Source organism: Cyprinodon tularosa, unplaced genomic scaffold (genome assembly GCF_016077235.1).
Source record: "Cyprinodon tularosa strain WSP-4 unplaced genomic scaffold, ASM1607723v1 ctg146, whole genome shotgun sequence".
In the NCBI taxonomy this organism is placed as follows: Eukaryota; Metazoa; Chordata; class Actinopteri; order Cyprinodontiformes; family Cyprinodontidae; genus Cyprinodon; species Cyprinodon tularosa.
In genome coordinates, this window is record NW_024038287.1 from 726,521 (window position 1) to 747,759 (window position 21,239).

General features: G+C 37.4%; 1 protein-coding gene across 1 annotated transcript in view; it reads right to left on the reverse strand.

Moving 5' to 3' along the window:
- Positions 1-21,239, reverse strand: part of LOC119779356 (protein AF-17-like) — a 35,164-nt gene that overhangs the window by 13,404 nt on the left and 521 nt on the right. Inside the window, exons 2-9 of the mRNA XM_038278976.1 lie at positions 17,185-17,264; positions 17,038-17,092; positions 16,806-16,915; positions 9,507-9,610; positions 3,357-3,450; positions 3,142-3,249; positions 1,749-1,838; positions 46-193 (exon numbers count right to left, since the gene is read on the reverse strand). Coding sequence (XP_038134904.1) covers positions 46-193; positions 1,749-1,838; positions 3,142-3,249; positions 3,357-3,450; positions 9,507-9,610; positions 16,806-16,915; positions 17,038-17,092; positions 17,185-17,264 — 789 coding nt within the window. The remainder of the gene's footprint in view (positions 1-45; positions 194-1,748; positions 1,839-3,141; positions 3,250-3,356; positions 3,451-9,506; positions 9,611-16,805; positions 16,916-17,037; positions 17,093-17,184; positions 17,265-21,239) is intronic.

The window sequence follows — 21,239 nt, forward strand, 5'->3', positions numbered from 1 at the left end:
CCTTTCAACAACCTCTCAGTGTGATGGTGATGCTTCAGGAGGAACCTGTGTTAAATGGGCTGGAGGAGCATGAGGAGGAAGAGCAGCTTTTTCCAAGGCTTCCTGTTTTCTTAATGCGGTGGCCATGACTGTGAGAGCTCAGCTTCTTTGACTTTCCTTCGCTGTCCTTGCTGCTATGATGCGAGGAGGGGATCTGTGGATGCATATCAAAAACAATATACAGAAATAAACATTTTAGACAGAAACAAACATTTATACCACCAACATAAAAAACACAAGTCTTATTTAAGAAAGAAAGATCAAAACTCCTTGAAGTTTATATATGGTTTAGAATCTAATCTCATTTTTTCCCTACAAAATCCAATTAATAAATTTTTCCCCATTTGTTTTATTCTAAAAATGACAAACATTACTTTCAAAAACTAGCTTTGATTCCAATCTGGGAGGTGAAATTCATTCAAAAGGAAACAATATGCAGCTAGAGGTATCCTATAGTGAGCTGGTTTATCATTTATAAGTACACATCCTAGATAAAAAAGTGAGGAACTGATGTAATTCTGAGCTATGGAAGCACAAGAAGTAAATTGGTGAAAAAAATTCCAGATTTTCCAAAAATTTAATCTTTATAAACAGAAAATAATAATAACTACATTTTTGAATCGTCGCCCAGCCCTAGCTTATAAAGAGACGCCTAAAAATATATTTCCACATCTGGTTTAGATGTTCAAAAATATACTTTTTTATGCAGCAGTATAGTCCCACAACTCAAAAAGTAAAAAGTCCAACATTTAACTTGAGAGCATTTGGTCATGAAAAAAATAAATCCTAAAATTAAAGCCCACAACAACAAAAAAAACATCAGATCCATAGAAAACCATCAGGCAAAAGTAGTATTATGGGAAAAAAGGTTGTTTCTAACCCACTATCACAAATATATGAAGAGTTTGCCCAATGCTCCTGGAGCTTTACCAGTCACTTAAAGCTTTCCTTAGATCAGAACGAGATCGAGCTTTTCAGCCACGAACACTTCAAGTAGATTTGGCACAAAAATTTGTAGAAAAGCATATGTTCTTTTAAATACAATGAAGGATTTGTGATGCTGTGGGCCCATTTCTCTATCCGGGCTCACAATAACCCTTTTGGAGAGCATTGCATCATAGAGCCTTTGAAAAAGCTGCAGATTTAAAAAAATAAATCTGGTAAACTGTAGCAGAAAGCTTAAAATAGTCCTCACTAGGTTTTTGAGCAGGATATGTATCCAAAAATATACATCCCATTAAACACAGAAAGTATTCCCAAGAGAGAAAAATGAAAATCAAGCATCTTTAATGTTCATCTGAGCTCCCAGGAGTAAAATTATAGAAAACCTGGGGGGTGGGGCTATTTCGGATTATATTCCATCTCAAATCATTCTCTATATACTGTTCTTTTAAAGAGAAAGATCAAAACTGTTTAATCCATTTTTAAACCATCAGTTTATGTATTTACACAACTTCAAAAAACAATAAGCCAATAAAACACATTTAATACATCATTGTGTAATGCTATTATATAAATGTCCTTCAGAATAACATTTATATAAAAGCAGAAGTTCTCAAAAAAATGAATAAAATGGTCTATGTCTAAGTTCCCACCAAGCACTTTAACACCAATGGTGGAACTTGTGTCAGATTGCAGCTAAAATGCACCCTGTGTCCTGTGAGGTTTTGTACCACAGTGACTCCACACTGTGGTTTGGCTGTTTTTACCTTTTCTATACTGCTTGTTGTTAAGGGGGAGCTCAGGTCGTCAGCAGACTTCTTGTGCCGCTCTTTTTGACGGATCTTGTCTTTATGACTCTGCAAAAACACAAAGAGACGGGTATTGTGTAGCATAGTCACACACCGACAAAAATAGCTATCATAAGGAATCCTAAAACTTTTTAAAATTATTGTATGAAGCAGGCAGGTTGTTTTCAAGTAAAATGCCATATTCTTTTCTCTAATGTTTAAATATAACTATGTATAACAACCGGAGTTGTTTTATATGGTATTCAATTAAATTTAATTATACTTTATTGAACCCGGAAGGAAAATTCAGTATTATGAGATTTAAACATGCTTATTTTTAACTTGGTGTACTCCACTTTTGTTGTGTGTTAAATTTTTCTACAAATAAATAAAGCTGGTATTGTGGATGATGCAAAGTTCAGAAATTTAGAAACATTCAGATGCAGTTTGAATGGAGTGACACCCCATCACAATTGGTGGGACTTCAGTTAAGAAATTGGAAACAGAATCTCCGTTTTATTCCACTGGAAATTTCAAGAATAAAGACTCCACCACAGCAGTCATAGCCTGGTTAATAATATTGCGGCCTTCAGTTTTTTCACCTTAACTTTATGAAATGGGCTTAACCTGAAAATTTTCCCACTGTCCTGTACCAACTCTAGGCTTGTTCCACAGTTCAGACACTCAAACAAACACCTGTTGTTTATATTTTTGAGAAAAAAATCAAATTCCCTCGCCTAACACTGCATGCTGCCTCTAACCTCAACCCCCTCATCTTCCTCTGATGATAGAAAGCAGACCAGCGCTAATGTCTGATAGACAGTCGACAGACAAAGAACATGGATCTCTGTAGGAGGCAGGAAACTTTGGAGACAGGAGACTGAGGATTGATGTGAAAAGTTTTCATCAAGTGACAAATCAGATTTGTGTTTTCATATTGCTGACTCTTTGAAGGACTATTGGAAAGGGCCTGCAAAGCTACAGGTAGCTTGTGAGCAATGGGATGGAGACGCCTGCCTTATTGAAAAAAAAAAAACTCAATGGAACTTCATTTCTCCAGCTGCTTCTGATTTGTTGGTTTATTTTTCTACCAGTGGTGGTATTTTCTTAAGAATCGCTTTGGAAGCGTTTTGTTTTCCACTGGTTGATTTTTCCCGAATGGTCTCACCATTTCTAGAGCAAAAGATTTGCTTTGATTTGCTAAATGCCTTCATTCTACCCCTGTGCTTTCTAAAAAAAAAAAAAAAAGGAAAATATAAATCGAATGGATTTCAAAGTGATAATTCACTTTAAAGTGGAGAGACATGACAGAGGCCAGTAAACACACGCCTATCGTGCTACGGAGACTTAATCAGGCCAAAGTGGTGTTTACCTTCCTTTGTTTATGGTGATGATGTTTTTCCTGTGATGGAGAACTGGAGCGCCCCCTGGAATGACTGAAGGAGCTGCTTGCATTTTCACTGGAGCGCAATTTCTTCTGCTGTAAAAGCAAACAGTTAGCTTAGCCTCAAGAACTGCTGAGCTTTTACAAGCACAAACAGGTTTATGTTGTAAAACGATAAAGAAGCAATATTTTACTCTTTGTACCATTTTATTGTAGTGGTGCTTGCAGTAACCACAATATTTAACGTTGTCAGCTTCTGGTCCTTCCTCCTCACATAAGAGACCCGCCATCTGGGCGCTGAGAAAAATATATCACAGGGTTACAAGTCAGAGTCAAGCTTCCACACATATAAGACGAGACAGAAAGTGTGTTTGGACGTTATTTTTAGATTTCTTGACAACTTAACAGACACTCAACCCTTTTAGACTAAAACCTTTTTTTTATCCCTGTTATTTTCAAAGCTTGACGAGAATAATGTTCTGAGCTGTTCAAACCAAGAGTTATTTTAGTAACCGTCTTTTGTTTAGGTGAAATGTAATGTTGATGCTGGTATTCGAGGTAACATGTTTGACGGGTTTTAAAATAGGAAGGTTTTTGTCTTCTCCTTAGATTGCACTATGATGCTTTAGAAGGTAATGCATCAAGAACCAGAATACAAAGAAAACTCCTAATTATGCTTTTATTAAATATGAACCAAAAAATAGCTGCTGCTTCAAAGTCTGCAGTATTTCTTTCTGAGCAGCAAGTTCATCACCTAAAGTTGAGTCAAAAATAGAAAAAAGGATAACTGAAAGGCTGAAAACTGCTCAGTAAAGCTGCATTGTTCTATAGCCTCTGATACACATGGTGCATTTAGAAAGCAGACAACTATTGTTGTTCAAACAATTAATTGGATTAATCATGATTAATCCATTATTCAAACAATTGTCATCTAATTCAGTAATCTTTTATTCATTAACTGGAGTCTAGAGACTCAAACGTGCCTTTAGTTGACAGGACAACCCACTTAGAGCAATAATTATACCAAAATTGGGAAAAAAATATAGAAATATCTTCCATTTAAGATAAAAGAATAACTTTTTCTCCTGACAATATTCTCTATTCAGAACTCCAAGTCGAAAAGTTTTAGTTACACCTGGTTTAATTTTGTATAAAAACTTCTTTAAGGAACCTTTCACTATCCGATTATTAATCGATTAATCGAAAAAAATTATCGACAGCTTGATCAATTATCAAAATAATCTTTATTTGCAGCCCTACAGACAACCGATTCAGAATGTAAAAGATAGGATCTACATTCTCTGTTGGTAAAACACACAAAATAATGCAGCTGAGACCTAAACTAGGCCAATCTCTTTGTCATTTTTTTTTGTTGTTGTCTAGACTTAGACAACTTTTATTGTCATGTTGTACACACAGGGTGTACACAAAACAAAATTTGCTTTAGTATAGCTCTCATGACTTTTCCATTTCTTAAAGTGCAGCAGTGATCAAATGTAAACAGTGTGGGAGAAAACAGAAGATAGATACAAGTAGAAAGGTATTCCAAATCTATTTCTCTGAAATTAATTCACATTAGGAACAGATGCAATGATACAACTCTTAAGCAAGAGAACAGGGCTTTGCTATCACAAAAGCCAAAATTAAGTTAGCTGCTTATATGACCTTATATTATAAATCACACTTTTTACTGCAGATCTGATGAAAAATGTCCTGCAGCTCTGGAGCGAATGTAGCCTATTGTGGGATTTAAAGTCACTTTTGCAGCAGAACTAGAGATGGTTCAGTTCTATGATTTCCTGGTTTAATAGTGACTTAAACATGATCTTATGATGTATTTATAGAAACACTGCGGCTCTTCATTCAGACATTTCGCTTTCTATTGAAAGACATGCACCCTTATAGCTCGAAAGAAAAAACCCGAGATGTCCCAACATGTCACAAAAAAATATTTTTCTTCTACACCTCTCTGTAATTCCTTGATTTATTCTGACAATATCAAACTCAGTAAATCTTTCAAAGAGAACTGATGTCAGTCCAGGAGTCTTCGTCAATTCTTGGTATTGAAATGTCTTTTGTGGTTGCCGTGACCCTGATGAGTTAGAATTCAAAGAGGTCTACTGTTAAGATGAGATTGCTATGTGCAAATTCACCGTGCTGATTGTAAACTGGAAGTAAGTTCCCGGTTTGGTATGATTCTAAGATTTTATGACTGAATTAAAGGGGCCTCCTCATGGACTATGACTAAAAAACAAAGCATTTATCTTCAAATTAAACATCTTTCAAACATTTCTCCTGATTATGTGTAATTGTAATTGCTTAACATGAAAAGACTTTTTGCACCAGGAATGATCAGCAGACATAAACATTATCATATGGCATCTGCCGGCAGCTTGTATTACTACATTGGAAATGTGTACACATTACACACCAGATAAACTTTTCCGCCTGTCATGATCTTGGCACTGATGACTGGATTAAGTCGGGCATTCACTGTTTGATTTTTTACACTTTTTGGGCCAATTCTCCAGTCGTTGGCGAATTTTTCGATCTGGCTGACTTTCAGCCTGATCGTGCGTGGTGTAGTGTACAGGGGGCAACAAGGGCCGATCAGCCTCTCACGACCACCTCCCGATCAGGAATCAGAAGGTCGGGAGAAAATCAAACATGTTTGAAATTCAGTTGGCTGTCGTAAGGGGGTCATGGGCAAATCGCTCAGTGGGCATGTGCAAAGAAGGATTCCTCTTCTTCTTGTTCCTCTCAGATGAAAACACAGAAGCATGGCGGGGTACCAGTGAAATGGAGTTCTTTCTGTAAAATTGACAGACTGTACTAGCCACGTTTGCTTAGCCATGTGTTTTCCCAAATACATTGTTGCCTTTTCTTCTTAGGGCTTTCAGCACACAAAATTGCACAATTTGCCAAGGCAGCGCATTTCACTCTAGTGAGCTTGATATTCCTCTTCTGCTCGTTTGGCTTCCAGATAGGCAAGTCCGAGTAGAGCCATCTCACTGCGGAGCTAAGTCGGACATGGTTCTTAGACGTACAGTGTGAGCAGATAGATCGCATCAGAGCGTCGGGCTATACAGTGTGAGAACTTACATCGTGAGCTGTGAACTCACACTGTACGATGAAACTGCACGGTTTCTTCATACAGTTTATATCATTCACCTGCCTACCTCTGCCCAGTTTTCAATATCACTCATCAGATCCAGCTGTGCCTGTTCCTATTTAAACAGCTTGTTCCCATCCATCAGTGCCAGATTATTCTAGCCATAGGTGAGAGTTCTGTAGCGTAAGCGGTGTGTTTATTCTGATTGCTTGATCCTGACTAGTTTCTGTTCTTGGATTCTGAGTTTGCTTGCCCATGTGCAGATCTTTTTTTCTGAGCTGTCTTCGGACTTCCATTGGTTTCTGCCTGCTAACGACCTCGAATCTGTCTCCCGACTAGGGGTGTAAATCACATTCATCATGGCGATTCTATTCAGTATCGATTTCCTGACCCAACGATTCGATTATTTTCAATACGCAAGAATACACCACGATACGATTCGATTAATCTGTAAATTTTTTATTTTTTTTAAAGCTTACAGGCTAAACAAAGTTTAAAGTTTGAAATAAATCAATGAAAGCTGTAATATCGTTATGCATTTTTTTTTTAAAACAGCAAATAACAGAAGTAGAAAAGTTGCATCAAAAAATACTGCACAAAATCAGTGCAATGAGTGCAATGCAATACCTCGGCTCTAAACGTCCCGCCCCCTTGAGAGACGCTCCGCTGCACCTCTCCCAAATTGTAGCTGACCGCAAACAGTGAGGAGGCCGGCTTGTTTTGTTTTTATGACTGAAATTGCGGAAAACAACTCGTGAAGTTTGACCCGCTAGAAGAGCGAGGTGCGCGAGAACGCTGGGACCCTTTTCCCACCTGGATCTCCGCTCTTTTTGGCTCTCATGTCCCTCCATCGTCGGACTAAACTCGCCCCCACTTCCTCACCGGCTGGGCCGTATCTAGACCCACAGCGTGTAGCACAGACCACGCTTCAATACTGAGCATAAATAAAAAATGTCTGTGTCAAGCTTACTGCAACACACTGCTGTAAGAGTATAACCGGAAGCGAGGTAGGAGGGCAAAATAGGTTTAGCGCCACCACAGCACGGAAGGGGGAATTACGCCCAGGAGCAAACGGATAAAAATAGACTGGAGGAAAAAAAAAAAAACATGAATCGATTCTCTTGCGGACGTGTCGATGCATCGGATCGTCGGCCGTTGGATCGATGCATTGATACAAAACAATTATTATTTACACCCCTACTCCCGACCAGAGTTGGATTTCCCTTTAGTACCTATTTGGATCTGCTTCCCTATCAACACCGGCTTTGGATTCTCCTTCTGGATACTCATGCTCTACCTGGTCTTCTGGCTTCTGCTTGTTTGTCTGCTCTGCAGCACCTTTGGCTTCTACTCTTGAAACTCTCTGGGCAGCTTCCACCGCATGCTGTGGAGAAATCATCCGGCTGGATTCCACTCCTTCCTCTGGGCTTGGACTGAACTTAAAAACCAGGTTAGTGACTCACTCGCTTGCTATCGTTCCCTGTTATGTGGTCACTAACCTGAGTTTCAACTTCTAAAGAGATTCAAGTCATCTAGACCAAGTTGAGGAGCCACAGATCCCTGAGCAGTTAATAAATGCTGTTTATAAATCGCTTCAGTCTGTGTGCCTCAATTCTGGATCCAACGTTCTGAGTCCTGACACAGCTGCTATAACTTAGAGCTTGAGAATAGCTTTGCTAACCCCGGCACCAGTATTAGTTCTGATCTTGGACTTTTTTGCTTTCCTTTTGCACTTTTGCTCCGAAAAATTTTCGTTTTTTATTTTTTATTTTGTTTGTTTAAAAAGTCAATGTATATAACATGGATGCATAAACTCCTCATTTTATTTCATTATTAAATTCTGTTTAAAGTAACAGATTATAGTTAAAAATTTCTCCGGACCTTTACTGGTTGTTGATTTTCTTTATTTGGACCCCGCTGATTTTTAATTGGTTACCCCTGCTCTACACCTTTGTTATTACAATATAATTCCTCTGATCACTTGGTCTTGTTATGATAAGTAAACAGGTGGCACATTGTTCAGTTAAAAAACCAAAATCAAAATGTAAAACAGAGCTGAAATAAAATAATCCACAGTTTACAATTATTTAATATGCAGACTATTGTATGCAACTAAAGTGAGCTGCTGGTTACGTGACCAGCAGGCCGGGACAATAAACCGTATTTTTACTGTCATTCGCTACCATAATCAGCGACAAATTTTCGATGTCGGTAAAAGAAATAAACTAGATTCTGCCGTTTTTTCTGGTGTGTGAAGGTGGCTGGTATTTCTGATCCCCTTGAAGACACTACAGTATATGGGGAATCATGTAACTCCACCCATCCAGTCATAAGTGTAAACAGAGAATGACGGATGAGTCCAGTGAAGAAGCGAGCAGAGATGAAGCGATGGGTGAGTGAGGGTTGTCAGATTGAACAGCGCAGCAGACCAGTTTTGAACAAGGATACGTGGATTTATGCACATTGTTCTTAAGTCACGCTTAGTTCGGTGGCACCAAAATTACGCCATAGATGTTGAGCAAAAGAACACGAAATGCAACATATCCAATCTCCTTCCTACAGCACGACTATGCTGTTGAGTTCAAAGAAGTGCAAAAGGCTCTGTTACCTTTGCACAAAAATGTTTGCAAGAGAGGAAACATTTTTCTTCTGTTCAATGAGACATTGTTGAATTTTATGGTTACAAGACTTTTATATTTCATTGAAAGTAGTTTGTAATGTCATTTGGTCAATACATAAATAAAAAAGGTATTTTGCATTTCTTGCACATGCCATTATTTTCATATAGAGAAGCATTTATCATGCATTCATCATTATTCAGGTAAAACTGTCCAATTTATCATGTTAATGATTTGAGGTCATATCACCCCGCTCTAGTGACCAGGTTCCGTTAAAGCTAATGAGAAACTTTGAATATAGTCCATAAAGATTCAGAATGAGTACAGGGGTAAAGCCTGATGGCAAAGCAGAAAACACAGCAGACAGCAAAATCCGTTCTTCAAAGGATTGTGCTAATCTTTAATACTTTTCATTTTTACAAGGCTTTCCAGCTCATATTTTGCTAGCTGAAAAAAACAATAGGCAGTTGAGCTAGATAAAAAAAGAAAGCAGACCATAGGATCACAATATCAGTACGTCAGTGTTCGTATTCATCTTTTGTGTGGTTTTCTTTAAAAGAACAGCACCACATGCCAGGCTAGACAAAAAACAACATCAAACAAACACGAAGGCCGTCACTCACCAGGTAACATGGAAAGCCTGCCTGCAGCCCTGCCTGTTGCAGGTCATGCAGGCGCCACAGGCCGCCTTGCTCTCCCTCCCATGGTCCTCGCAGATGTAACACGTCTGGACAGCAGAGGAGACCAAAGAAAGACGGAAATATCATTCATTAACAACGCCATGTGCAGTGGTTGTACCATTGCGGCCAGGGCAAACACATAAAAGGGAATCACTATGAATAAAAGATTAAACACTTGTTAATTTGAGCACAGCTGGTGCTCTACTGTAAATGATTAGGATGTTTAGTGGATAGGGTTTTAAAACAAAACAGACTCTTGAACGCTTGATACGGTTGAACTGTGCAGCAGATGTTTAGGAGAGCCACAGAGACTTTGTATTCTAGTTTCACCATTATTAAAGTATTATTAATAGTGTTCACAACTTCAGAAAACAATGTGCCACTGAATCACAACATTTGGTAAACCTTTATCTGAGACTAAACATCTCCTGTTTAGGGTCACATTGTACTACCAAATTCATTTCCCTTTTTTTATATAAACCTAAACCATCAGCTGAAATGAGCTGAAACGAACAAGCTTTTGTATTTATCCATCGGCGTCCCCTCGGCAAGCAGGGCAGACTGGTGGGGGGCAGGAGAGGCCTAGCAACAGGTGCTAGACAAAGGAACAGCAGCACTCACCTTTTCACTCTGGCTGTCTCCTTTTTTGCTTTTCCCCTCCTTTTTCCCCTTAACTCCCCACATCCAACAGAGCTCTCCGTTTCCCTCTCAGAGAAAGACGACCGTTCAGTGAAAAGCCAGAGACACAGCCACACCGAGTGTGAAAGGGGAAGAGTGGCTTCTAAGGTTTTCCCTGTCCATTGTGAGGTTGTCAAGGAATGCAAGCCCGGAAAAAAAAATCGAAATAAGCCTCCGACTGAGGCGAAAAAGCTGCATACAATTTACTGTAGCTGACAGTAACATGAAACCAGGCACTCAAACACTCGCCATCTGCATTTATATGCAGCCATATGCATGAAAACTTCAAAGACACCAGATTCTCAACATGATCCCATGATTTCCCTTTAGGAAGGCCTATGTGATCCAAAACATATTTTTATAGTTGAACAGCTGGAGAAAGAGTTAATTCATCCATTCTTTTTTACTATGTGAGGGCTGAGACCTTTACGCGGGTTATTAATGCGGTCTACCCAGTCCTTCTGAAGGTCTGCAGATAATAACTATTACACAATTAACACTAGTATTAACCTCTACTAAACATTAAAAAGAAATGTTGGTTTTTAACTTAAGGTTTCAAACCGTGTGGTTGTTCTCTTCATGTGGTTGAAATGGCTTTAAGCCCTTTCAAACGGATGCAAGAAGAAGTACCTGGAGTTTTCTTTACCTAACAGGAGCCCCTCTCCCACCTGTTGCTACAAACTTCCAGTCAACTGCATACATATACATTACTACAGCTTACCTTTGCCTACAGCAAAGACAAATTCAGTGGAAAAATGTCTGACTGTAGTAAAAAATAAAATAAAATCACAGCTAAGGTGTCGAAAATAAAGCCGAGCCACCCGTAACCTAATAATAACATGTTAAAAGTACACTTGGAAAATTATTAGCAGCTTCTTGAATGGTAAACAAATGCCTGCAATGTGGGTATTGATGCAGAAAGCTCAACTAAAAAGAAAAAAACATGCATTTTTTACCTTATTAAGAGGAAAAAGGCCGAAAGGTCTAACAATCTCTGAGCATGAAGTAGCCTACATAAAAGCTTCAATATTTACAAGTTTTCTCCATTTAAAATCAAAGGAAGGATAAAAGCCATTTCATTATCATGTTATTATATATTGCATTTAGGGTAAATGAGCAACAACAGAGCTATTTAAATTGGATTTCATAACTAGGAAGGTTAGGGATAGACTATGTAAATGTAAACAAATAATCGTATTCATCCGATTATTTGTTTACATTTACATAGATTAATCATCAATTAATATATTAATTAATCAATTACTCCTGATTAATCAATTATTGAAATAATCGTTGCTCAGTGGCGCAGTGGGTAGCACTGCTGCCTTGCAGCAAGAAGGTTCTGGGTTTGATTCCCAGCCCAGGGTCTTTCTGCATGGAGTTTGCATGTTCTCCCTTAGCATGCGTGGGTTCTCTCTGGGTACTCCGGCTTCCTCCCACAGTCCAAAACCATGACTGTTAGGTTAATTGGCTTCTCTAAATTCTGCTTATGAGTGTGTGTGTGTGTGTGTGTGTATGTGTGTGTGAATGGTTGTTTGTTCTGTTCTTCTCTGCGATTAACTGGCGACCTCTCGCCCATTGACAACTGGATATAGGCCTCAGCACCCCTCGCGACCCCACTTGGAAGTAAGCGTGTTAGAAAATGGATGGATGGAATATGCTATATCCAGAACTCATCAACTGGAAACATTTTAGTTTCACCTGCTTTATTTTCGTAAAAAAAATCTTCCTTTATTCGATTAATCAAAAAAATTACTAACAGATTAACTGATTTGCAAAGTAATCGTTAGTTGCAGCCCTAATAGTGAGATAAGAATAGGAAAGATTTTTCATTGTCAAATTATTAAGAATTTGCCATCGTCACTAAATAAACAAAACTACAAAGTCTGATCATTCTCATAAAGCTCTATGCAGCTTTTTGAGTTTAATGACCAGTTTATAGAACATTTAACTTTATCCAATGTAGGAATTTCACTATATTATTAAACAGGTTTTTCCAGAAAGATTTAAGCAGATTTGAACCAAAGTTGTACATGTACTTCCCCAATTTAACTTAGGATACTCATTTCTATCTAGTTTACAGAGTGTGACCTTTTTAAATAGATCCTAATGTCTGGATTGTATTGACCTTATCATTACTGTATTCTATTCTATTGAAATCAATCAATACCTAGGGGCAAATATTTAGAAAAATGTTGATATGATCGCAGACAACCTAAATTCCTCTTTCTCACACTATGATGTGTTGCTGATGGAAAATGTACCAGTCAAAATCTGAAAGGTTAAAATATATATAAGAAACCAACAGCTAGGAAAAAGTCAGATGGGTTGATCCCTGTTTAAATTAAAAGCACTTACATGGTGTTAATACATTTTTATTAATTTCTTTGGTGTCAGAACAGTAAAAAGTCTGAAAATGTTATGACTCCACAGTAAAATATTACAATTTATGATAAAAATAAACTTTTATTTAATATCCTAAAAAAGTCTAAAGCCTTTCAGTTACTTTTGCAAATCTTAAATCTAGTCAATACAACAGTCCCCCCCCTTTAAAAAAAAAAATATAAAAGAGCGTATTTGTTTTATGCCAAATCTGCTCTTACTGAAAATCTTCCAGAGTTCCCAGAACAGCTGCTGTGACCTCGCCACAAGCAAGCTCATGGTTTTTACAGGACGTGTAGGTGGGAGCAAAGTGACGGGGACGCGAAGCAGAACAGCTTTCTCTTCTTTCAGGAAGGTTTCTCTCTTCCCTCATGAGCTTAGACATCATGTAATCATGATTTGTCATAGAAGCACCAGAGAACTGATATCAAATTTCTCAGAGTAGATTATGATCTGAATACACGCATCTGTAAGAGAGCTGTTCAAACTGTCATTTCCCCAACATGTAAGATAGACACTGTTATCAGAAAGAATTAATTAGGAGTTTAACCTCAGGATTACGAGCAATAAAGGTTTTGAAGACATTTATAGATCAGTTGGTATTTTAATTAAATGGGTTTGAGTACTTATAAACCTAAACAACAAAAACACTATCAGCCAAAGACATTATAAATAGCAGCAGCCCCAGAAAAATCCGTCCTCAGAGGCACAGACTGGTTACATCTAGGGATGTCCAATGAGTTTTCCTTTCTGATGCAATATCTAGACTGCAGCTCTGATTATTGCCCGATGGTGATAACGATCAGATATTATATCAGTACCAATTATACATAATATTAATGCTAATTTTTTAGTATGGAATATTAGATAAGGCTTGATGGATTTATATCACCTGAACAGATAACAACAGTCAACAAGCATAGGACCCATATAATATTAAACAATTAGTCACATTAACCAAAACAGAAGTGGGGCATTTCTATGAGTTTGATTACATCAGTGAATTTAGATGCAGGTCGACATATTTAGATGAATTGAAAGTAATTTCCCTTTGGGATTATAAAAGAATGTCTGATTCTGATTCGGGAAATCCATAGCTCAATTTTATAAAACCAACACTGCTACTAACAGAACAATCATTCAACTGGGATCTCTATTAAAACATTAAGATTGCAGACAGTGAACCACATGTGAATCCTTATCATATTTTCATATATTTTTCTTTAATATAGGATTCTGATAGGATCAGTTAGAAGAAATTTTTATTTGATCTTTAAAAAGATCAGTAAACACACCACCCCCGGTCCAATTAGGCCTCTGATTGGTTTATTCAAATGCAGGGGAGGCATACAACAGTATCTCCTGACGAATTATTATACACAAAAAAAGAAAATCACATAACATAACTATTTGGCTTAGGGGAAACCGTTTTGGTTACCAACTCTCTAAAAACTTGCTCTTTCTCTCCAATATAAACTGTATTCCCAGCTTGCCTGTGTAAATTCTCAGTCATCCAAAGGGAACCAGACGTTCACTCAGTTTTAGAATTCGCAGCTTGTGCACGAACAGTGTACCTATAGAAAACATCAAATATCATAAGCTTATGTTTGCTCATATGAAATCTTATAGATATGAAGAAGTGCTGCATATCCAGACCTTCAGCTTTACTTATTTATTTATTTTTACAAGTGAAGGTGTTAATGACTCTGGTGTTCTTGTAGCCTGTCCAGCCAGACTGATTTAGCCCGTGTAAAATGCGCATAAGTCTGAAAAACTAGGATGAGTAGCAAAACTGTCTTTTTCTTTTATTATATAGAAGAAAAAAAAAGCTCTTACATCATCCAGTTCTTCAAAACATAAAGATATATCCAGCTCATTTGGGCATTATGAAAATATTGCTCTGTTGCTGCAGCGATCTTAACTGTTACTGTTACAGAAAAGGGCTGCTGAATTATGGGTAATTCCGACTCAAGCATAAACTTCAGCCTCAAGCTCTGTGATTGGTCTGGTCTGTTTTACACTGGAGAATTTGAGCCTTACCAGAATGACGTACACTTGATGAAAGTTAGTCTGGCCAGGCTAGGCTTTATGGGAACCTTACAGCACTAATCGCCCCCACAGGTGTTAAACATACAATAGAAGAATTAACTCTCGGAGGAGGCCTCATGGAAGGCCCAGGACACGCTGGAGGGACTATGTCTCTGAGCTGGCCTAGTGTCGCCTTGGGTTCCCCCCCAGAGCAGCTGGAGGAAGTGTGTGTGGATCGGGACATTTGGGAATATTTGCTTAGACAGCTCAACCGGCCCTGGATAAGCGCAAGAAAATGAAAGGATGGATAACTTACTCTCCTCCTGAAGCCATTTTGAGAAACAAAATGATTCTTAGCACAGCCTTTAATGGACGCATCGTCATTAAGAAAAGCCAATACACTTATCCTTGTATCTCATACCGCAAACGTGATTCGAACCATAGTTCAACAACCAACAACCAAATGCATCCATCTCTGCCTAAAACTTATTTTTTGTCCTTGCTCTCTTCTCCACAGTTGCCACAGGTAACTTTTATCAGCTCGCTCATTTAAACACCCAATAGCTGCCTTTCCATTAACCATCAAATTACCCAAATTTTAATTAAAGAAAACTAAATGTGCTAAATGGAAACACTGCAATTTCAGAACATTTTTTTTAAATAAAAGTTTTAACGCTTTGATGGGGTGTTTTTTTTTTTTTGCTTGCATCAAAATTCCTAAATTTTGCAAACCTGCAATGGAAACACTTTTTTTGCATTACACGAGTTGGGAGCTGCAGCCGCACCTTACTGCCTTGTAAAAAGACGAAGAAGAAGACCATAAGCTGTTGGAGGATGATGGCGCCCTCTAAGCTGAAATATGGATACATAGATTGATCTCATAAACAAACGTATTCACCTGCAATTTTAAAGTCGTAGGGAGCAGCTGTTCCAACGGTTGCAGCTCTGTATTCTCTCGAGTGGTGCACAAGTTTACACAAGTGAATAAAGTGAATGTGATTGGTCGATTATCAACGATTGTCTTGGCAGAAGGTTCGCAAGCATCTTGCTAACCAGTTAGCAACTTAGTGCTAGTAGGTTTCCAATGGGAAATTACATTTGGACCAAGTAGCACTTAGCAATGACACTGTCAAGGAATGCTATAGACAGCGGAAACAGGCAAGAGGAGGAGAGTTTTGTGTCGGAGGTCGTGGATGAGTCTCCTCCATCTTACATTTTTTATTTAGAGAAGGAAAGTGGGGACGAAGATGTTGTGGAAGAGGACACCAGGGCGGCAGAAGCTTGGTTTGGCGTAGAAGGCTTACAGTCGTACATGTTTGAGCCCTTGCCTCGCAACGCTGGCAGTTCTGTTAGCCCTACACCTGCTGAAGACACAGATGTCCATCCCCGTAAATACGGGGACACAACTCAATGGTAAAGGAAATCATTCTTAGTTCAACCTTGATTGACAGATGACGTTGATATATGATTGGCCAAATTTGGATATATATATATATATATATATATATATATATATATATATATATATTAGGGATGGAACGGTTCGGTTCGACTGTCTTGGTTCGATTCACGTGTGTTGCGTTCGGTTCAGGCGCAGCTCCTTTTTCTCATAGGCGAAGCGTTTACACTCCAGAGCAGAAGATGGCGGTACTGCGACCAAAGCCAACCACCAGTAGTAAACAAGAAGAAGAAGCCAAACAGCGTAGCCGGGTGTAGCAGAAAATAAAACAGTTGTTGTGGAGAATTGTGTGGGTATGGCTAGTGAGAAAGAAAAGGAGTTGGAAGACGCACCAGCAGCACTTTATACATCTGCTGTATGGGACCACTTTGCATTTAGAGTGACCTACGATGACGGCGGAAAGAAAGTTGTAAATAAAAACAGTGTGCAAGCATTGTGCAACACGTTTTGTTTATGCTAAGAGCAACACGACCAACATGTCAGGCTAACAATCAACATATACCAAACCGAACCAAAAACCGTGGATTTTGTGAACCGTTCCATCCCTAATATATATATATATATATATATATATATATATATATATATATATATATATATATATATACTGAGTAGAGATCCTACACCATCAAATGACACCTGTTCATTATTATAATATTACAACATGTTTTCTACTTAAATGAGAGTGTTTATACCTTCAGATATCTCTCATGTGGGACATACTGTAGGATGATGGGCTCCATGGTGAGAACGTTGGCAAACTGAACCTCTGGGATGTAGAGCGCGCACACAACATGGGCCCAGCCTAATCAGCAGAGAGATTAAAGGAAGATGACAAGGTTCTTTAAGAACATCTTTACTCTCTTTTAGGGTAAAGATGGAGATCTCAGAGGAACATCAGGACAATTAAGGCAGGCAGAGACTTACCACCACTGTCTGTCCTTTTAAGGGCTCCATCCTTATGGGGACACAGCTCACATCTCTGAGGCAAAAAAAGGAAGTAGAGCTAGTTTTAAGAGGAAAGTTTCTCATCATCAATAAAAAAGAGAGAGACAAAGATGTTGGCATACTCACTACTCGTGCTGCTCGTTCCTGAGATTCACATTTCCTGCAGAACCATGGGCCGGTGGGAACCTGGACAATGCCATAGCATGCTGGGACAGGCAAACAAACAAAACCAGCCATAAAAATTTACATTTTGGTTTTGAAAAAAATTAAATCCCAAACATGCAAGAACTTTTCCTGTTAAAATATATTCCTCCCAAAACATAGGTATGATCTTATTCCACCAAATAATTTCAGAGAAGCAAGACCTGCAGATTACATCTGGATCTGGATTACATCTATTGAAATTACAAAAGTGCAGCTGACAACTTTTGTTATCTGATCAGGTAAAAAAAAGAGTAACTCTCCTGCTAGTGCAGCAGATAAGCAATTCCTCTTCAACCATGACCTCATGTTGGCAAAGAAAAAGAATGATATGTGCATATAAAAAGACAATCCGTGACACATCTTAAACATTCTCTATCACAAGAGATTTCAATATGACTGCTGATTATATCAACTCTTGTGAACTGTAAAGTGCCTTGAGATGACATGTGTTGTGAATTGGCGCTATATAAATAAAATGAATTGAATTGAATAAACTCTTCTTCTGTTTTAATCATTTCAGTTTGCAAATATCTAGCAGAGCTTTGACATCAAGTGAGATTACTTTTAGATGTCAGGAAAAAGATGTCTATATAACTTTGTAAAAAAATAAAATTGGCTTTCAGGGTTCGAATGCATGAAACCAGAAACTTCTTAGCTTCTAAAATATCAAATCCTGACTGTGATTTGAAATATTGTCCAGCTTCTTAATAGCACACAAGGATACATTTCTTTCTTATTTTTAAAACGTTGCATGTTTTAGGCTGCAGATGATCAGCAATAGATCAAACAAAAAACAAAGACAAATGATCGGTAAGCAAAAATAAACCAAAGAAAGAAATTGTTTATCTCATCATAACTGCCCCATCAGTCCTGCTCCTACTACACCACAGTTATCCCAACAAACACCCAAAAGGGTGCGACAAATCTAAAACAATAATAATAACACATTATTATACAGGCTTCAACTTCTGTTAACAACCTAAAGTTGAACTAAATTAAAAAAACAAAACAATACTTCTTGTTACACAACTGCTTCGAAGCTTGCATAAAATCCTATATGGGTTGAATAGTTTAAAAAGAAATATGTCTAATAAAATATGTCAGTATAGTGAAAAAAATAAGCTAAAAGATAAAGAGCTTTCACCACTCCTGTTTTCAATTTATAGTATTCAATAAATTTCTGCTTTGCTGCTTCAGTTTTTTTCCCCATCTAGAAGAGAAGACCTGCTTCTTCTTCAGCTATAGTTTGGTTTTAGCAGTCCTCATAAACATCCCATTCATCTTTATAGGGAGCTTTCAACTCAGCTTTGAACTTTAAAGCTGTTTTACTATTAAACTCATCTGTCATCACAAAAAAATCTAAAAAGCCTCTTTGTCATTTCAGAAACAGAACTCCATTTACACACACGCACCAAACTGTTGGTATCCCAACAGACATTTGAATTTAAAGAGCTTCCTGGAGTGGGAGCGAAACGTCTTGGGAACCAAGTCCAGTGGATCGTTTTTTCTAAACTTTTACAGAATGACTATGACCTGGATGACTGAGAATCTTCATCAGCAAACTGTTGGTATCCCTCTTTCAAAACAAAGGAGAACCCACAAGTGTGACAGGCAAAACTTAAATATGACAATACAATAATAAATAAAAAATCTATGAAAATGAACAAATGAAAGTCAGCCATTGTTTTTCAACCTAATAACTGATTTTCAATTTTCAAAAAAGAAAAAAAAAACTAATGAGGCAGGTCTGAAAAAAAATTATTTTACCCCTAGAAAAGGCTGGAAACAATTTGACTAAAGGGACATGTTATCCTCTTAATATCCACCTCATTTTGGGAAATTCGCCTATTTTGCTTACCCAATTAGAAAAGAAAATAACTTAGGAACTGTAAGCCCAAATTACGTGATACATTATTTGAAAGCTAACACCTTCTAGTTTCAGTATATATACATGAAAATTGGTTGAGTAAAAAACCCAAGCTTCATCAGTTCAAACATGACTCAAAGTTATTTTTTCGTTCTTGAAAATAATAGGTATTTTTGAACAGCGATAATAAATTCATGCTTGCTTGTTGTGGCTGCTTTGTCATTGTACATTTTGACATGCTGCTATATCTGTGTTAATTGTGCTTTGGTGATCACTGTGTCCATAAAATGAACTAGGTGGTTGAATTGTGGAAAATATAAGCTGTCCAATGATGTCTAACATTTCTATATCGGTAAACATTTTTCCAGTGTTTTAAAACATGTTTTGGGAGGTTAAATCAATATGTGTCCACTAATTAGCATCACAGGTGTCTACAATGTTGTATTGTAATCAGTCAGTGGACAGGTTGTTACTGTGCTGTTTGGTGACATGGTGTGTATCACACTCAACATGGACCAGAAGAAATTAAGGAAAAAGTCGTCTCAGGAGATAAGAAAGAAAATAATGGGCTTACCCTCCAAGCAGCTTGATGTTCCTGTGACTGCCACTGCACATTGACAAATGTTTGAAAATCAAGGTCTGACTATACCTTGTTCATTTTAATAGAATTTATATTAATTATTACTTCTGTCTCATTCCTGTTATTTCTGTGTGCTTTGTGGGGTTTTTCTTTCATTGAACGAGAGGTACCAACTATTTTGTCCACACATGTTTCTTATAGGGCCTTGCCAAAGTATTTATAACACTTGAGTTTTTAAGATATTTTCTTTAAGAACAGCTCAAGCCAAGTCAAATTCAGATTAAGTGTAGATTAATCGATTTGCAAAATAATCCTTAGTTGCAGCCCTATTTTTAATAAATGAGGGACATCAAATTTATATATATATATATATATATATATATATATATATATATATATATATATATATATATATATATATATATATATATACATAAATATACATAAATACAGGGCTGCCAACTTTTCACCAAATCTTGGTGTGAGATTTTGAAATAGTTTGGAAAGGAAATCCTGTCAGGGTGATATGAGGACAGGTGCAGCAGTTGGAGGTTTTCAGAGGATTTAACGGAAACAAAGCGGTAAAATGTGGATTTTTTTTTATAAAACAGTAAATGTTACCAAATAATAATAAGTGATCCATAGTTATGTAGAACATTTCTCTCACAATATACATTATTTTCTACATTCTGGTGATTTTTACAGAATTGAAGCAGAATGGGCCCTACTAAAATACCTGCATCTTAAATATACTTTAAACTAAGAATTTCAGAACTTTGCTCATTAATTGTTCTCTGCAGTTCAAGTAAATTAACAATGGGGAACTAATAAGCTATTACTGGATTACTGACACTGATACAGGAACCAGTGCAATCGAATCCCCTGCAAACTACACATGGATATTTGGTAATAGGCTAAGGCTGGAAAACCTTCATTCATTATGTTATTAGTTTTTCTTACAATTGCAAAACAGCTTAAAACTCACCATGAAAGGAGACAACACTTCTCTGGATGTTTTGAGTTTGGAAAATGTGATGGAAATAAATTTTTTAAACATATTCAATGGACCAAAATAATAATAAATGAATATGATAAGTAATAATAAAATGAGAACATCCCTGTGGTTTCTCCTCTATAGATCCAGGATAACTGAGTTGTTCTGCAAATCCTCTCTGGATGCAGCTGTTTTTTTTCATTGGTGGCTTTTGAAAAATAAAATGCAATGATTCTTTTTCTTTTGTGGAGCTCCTATGGGTTTGAGAGGCAAACCAGGAAGCTTTAAGAATTAAAATATTAATGTTGGTTTAATTACTCCTAAATTCCAACTGGAGATTATTAAACTAGACTGAGTTGAGTTTTAATGTCTGTCATTTTTTAGTGTGAGGAATTGGGAATATGGTGTGAGAGTGAAGACACTGAGATTGGGTGAGTCGCACTCCCAATGGGTGAGAGTTGACAGCCCTGTGTTATTATATGTAATAAAACAAAGCAGGTGTCTAAGCTGGGTCTCATCGGGTCTAAACTGGTTGC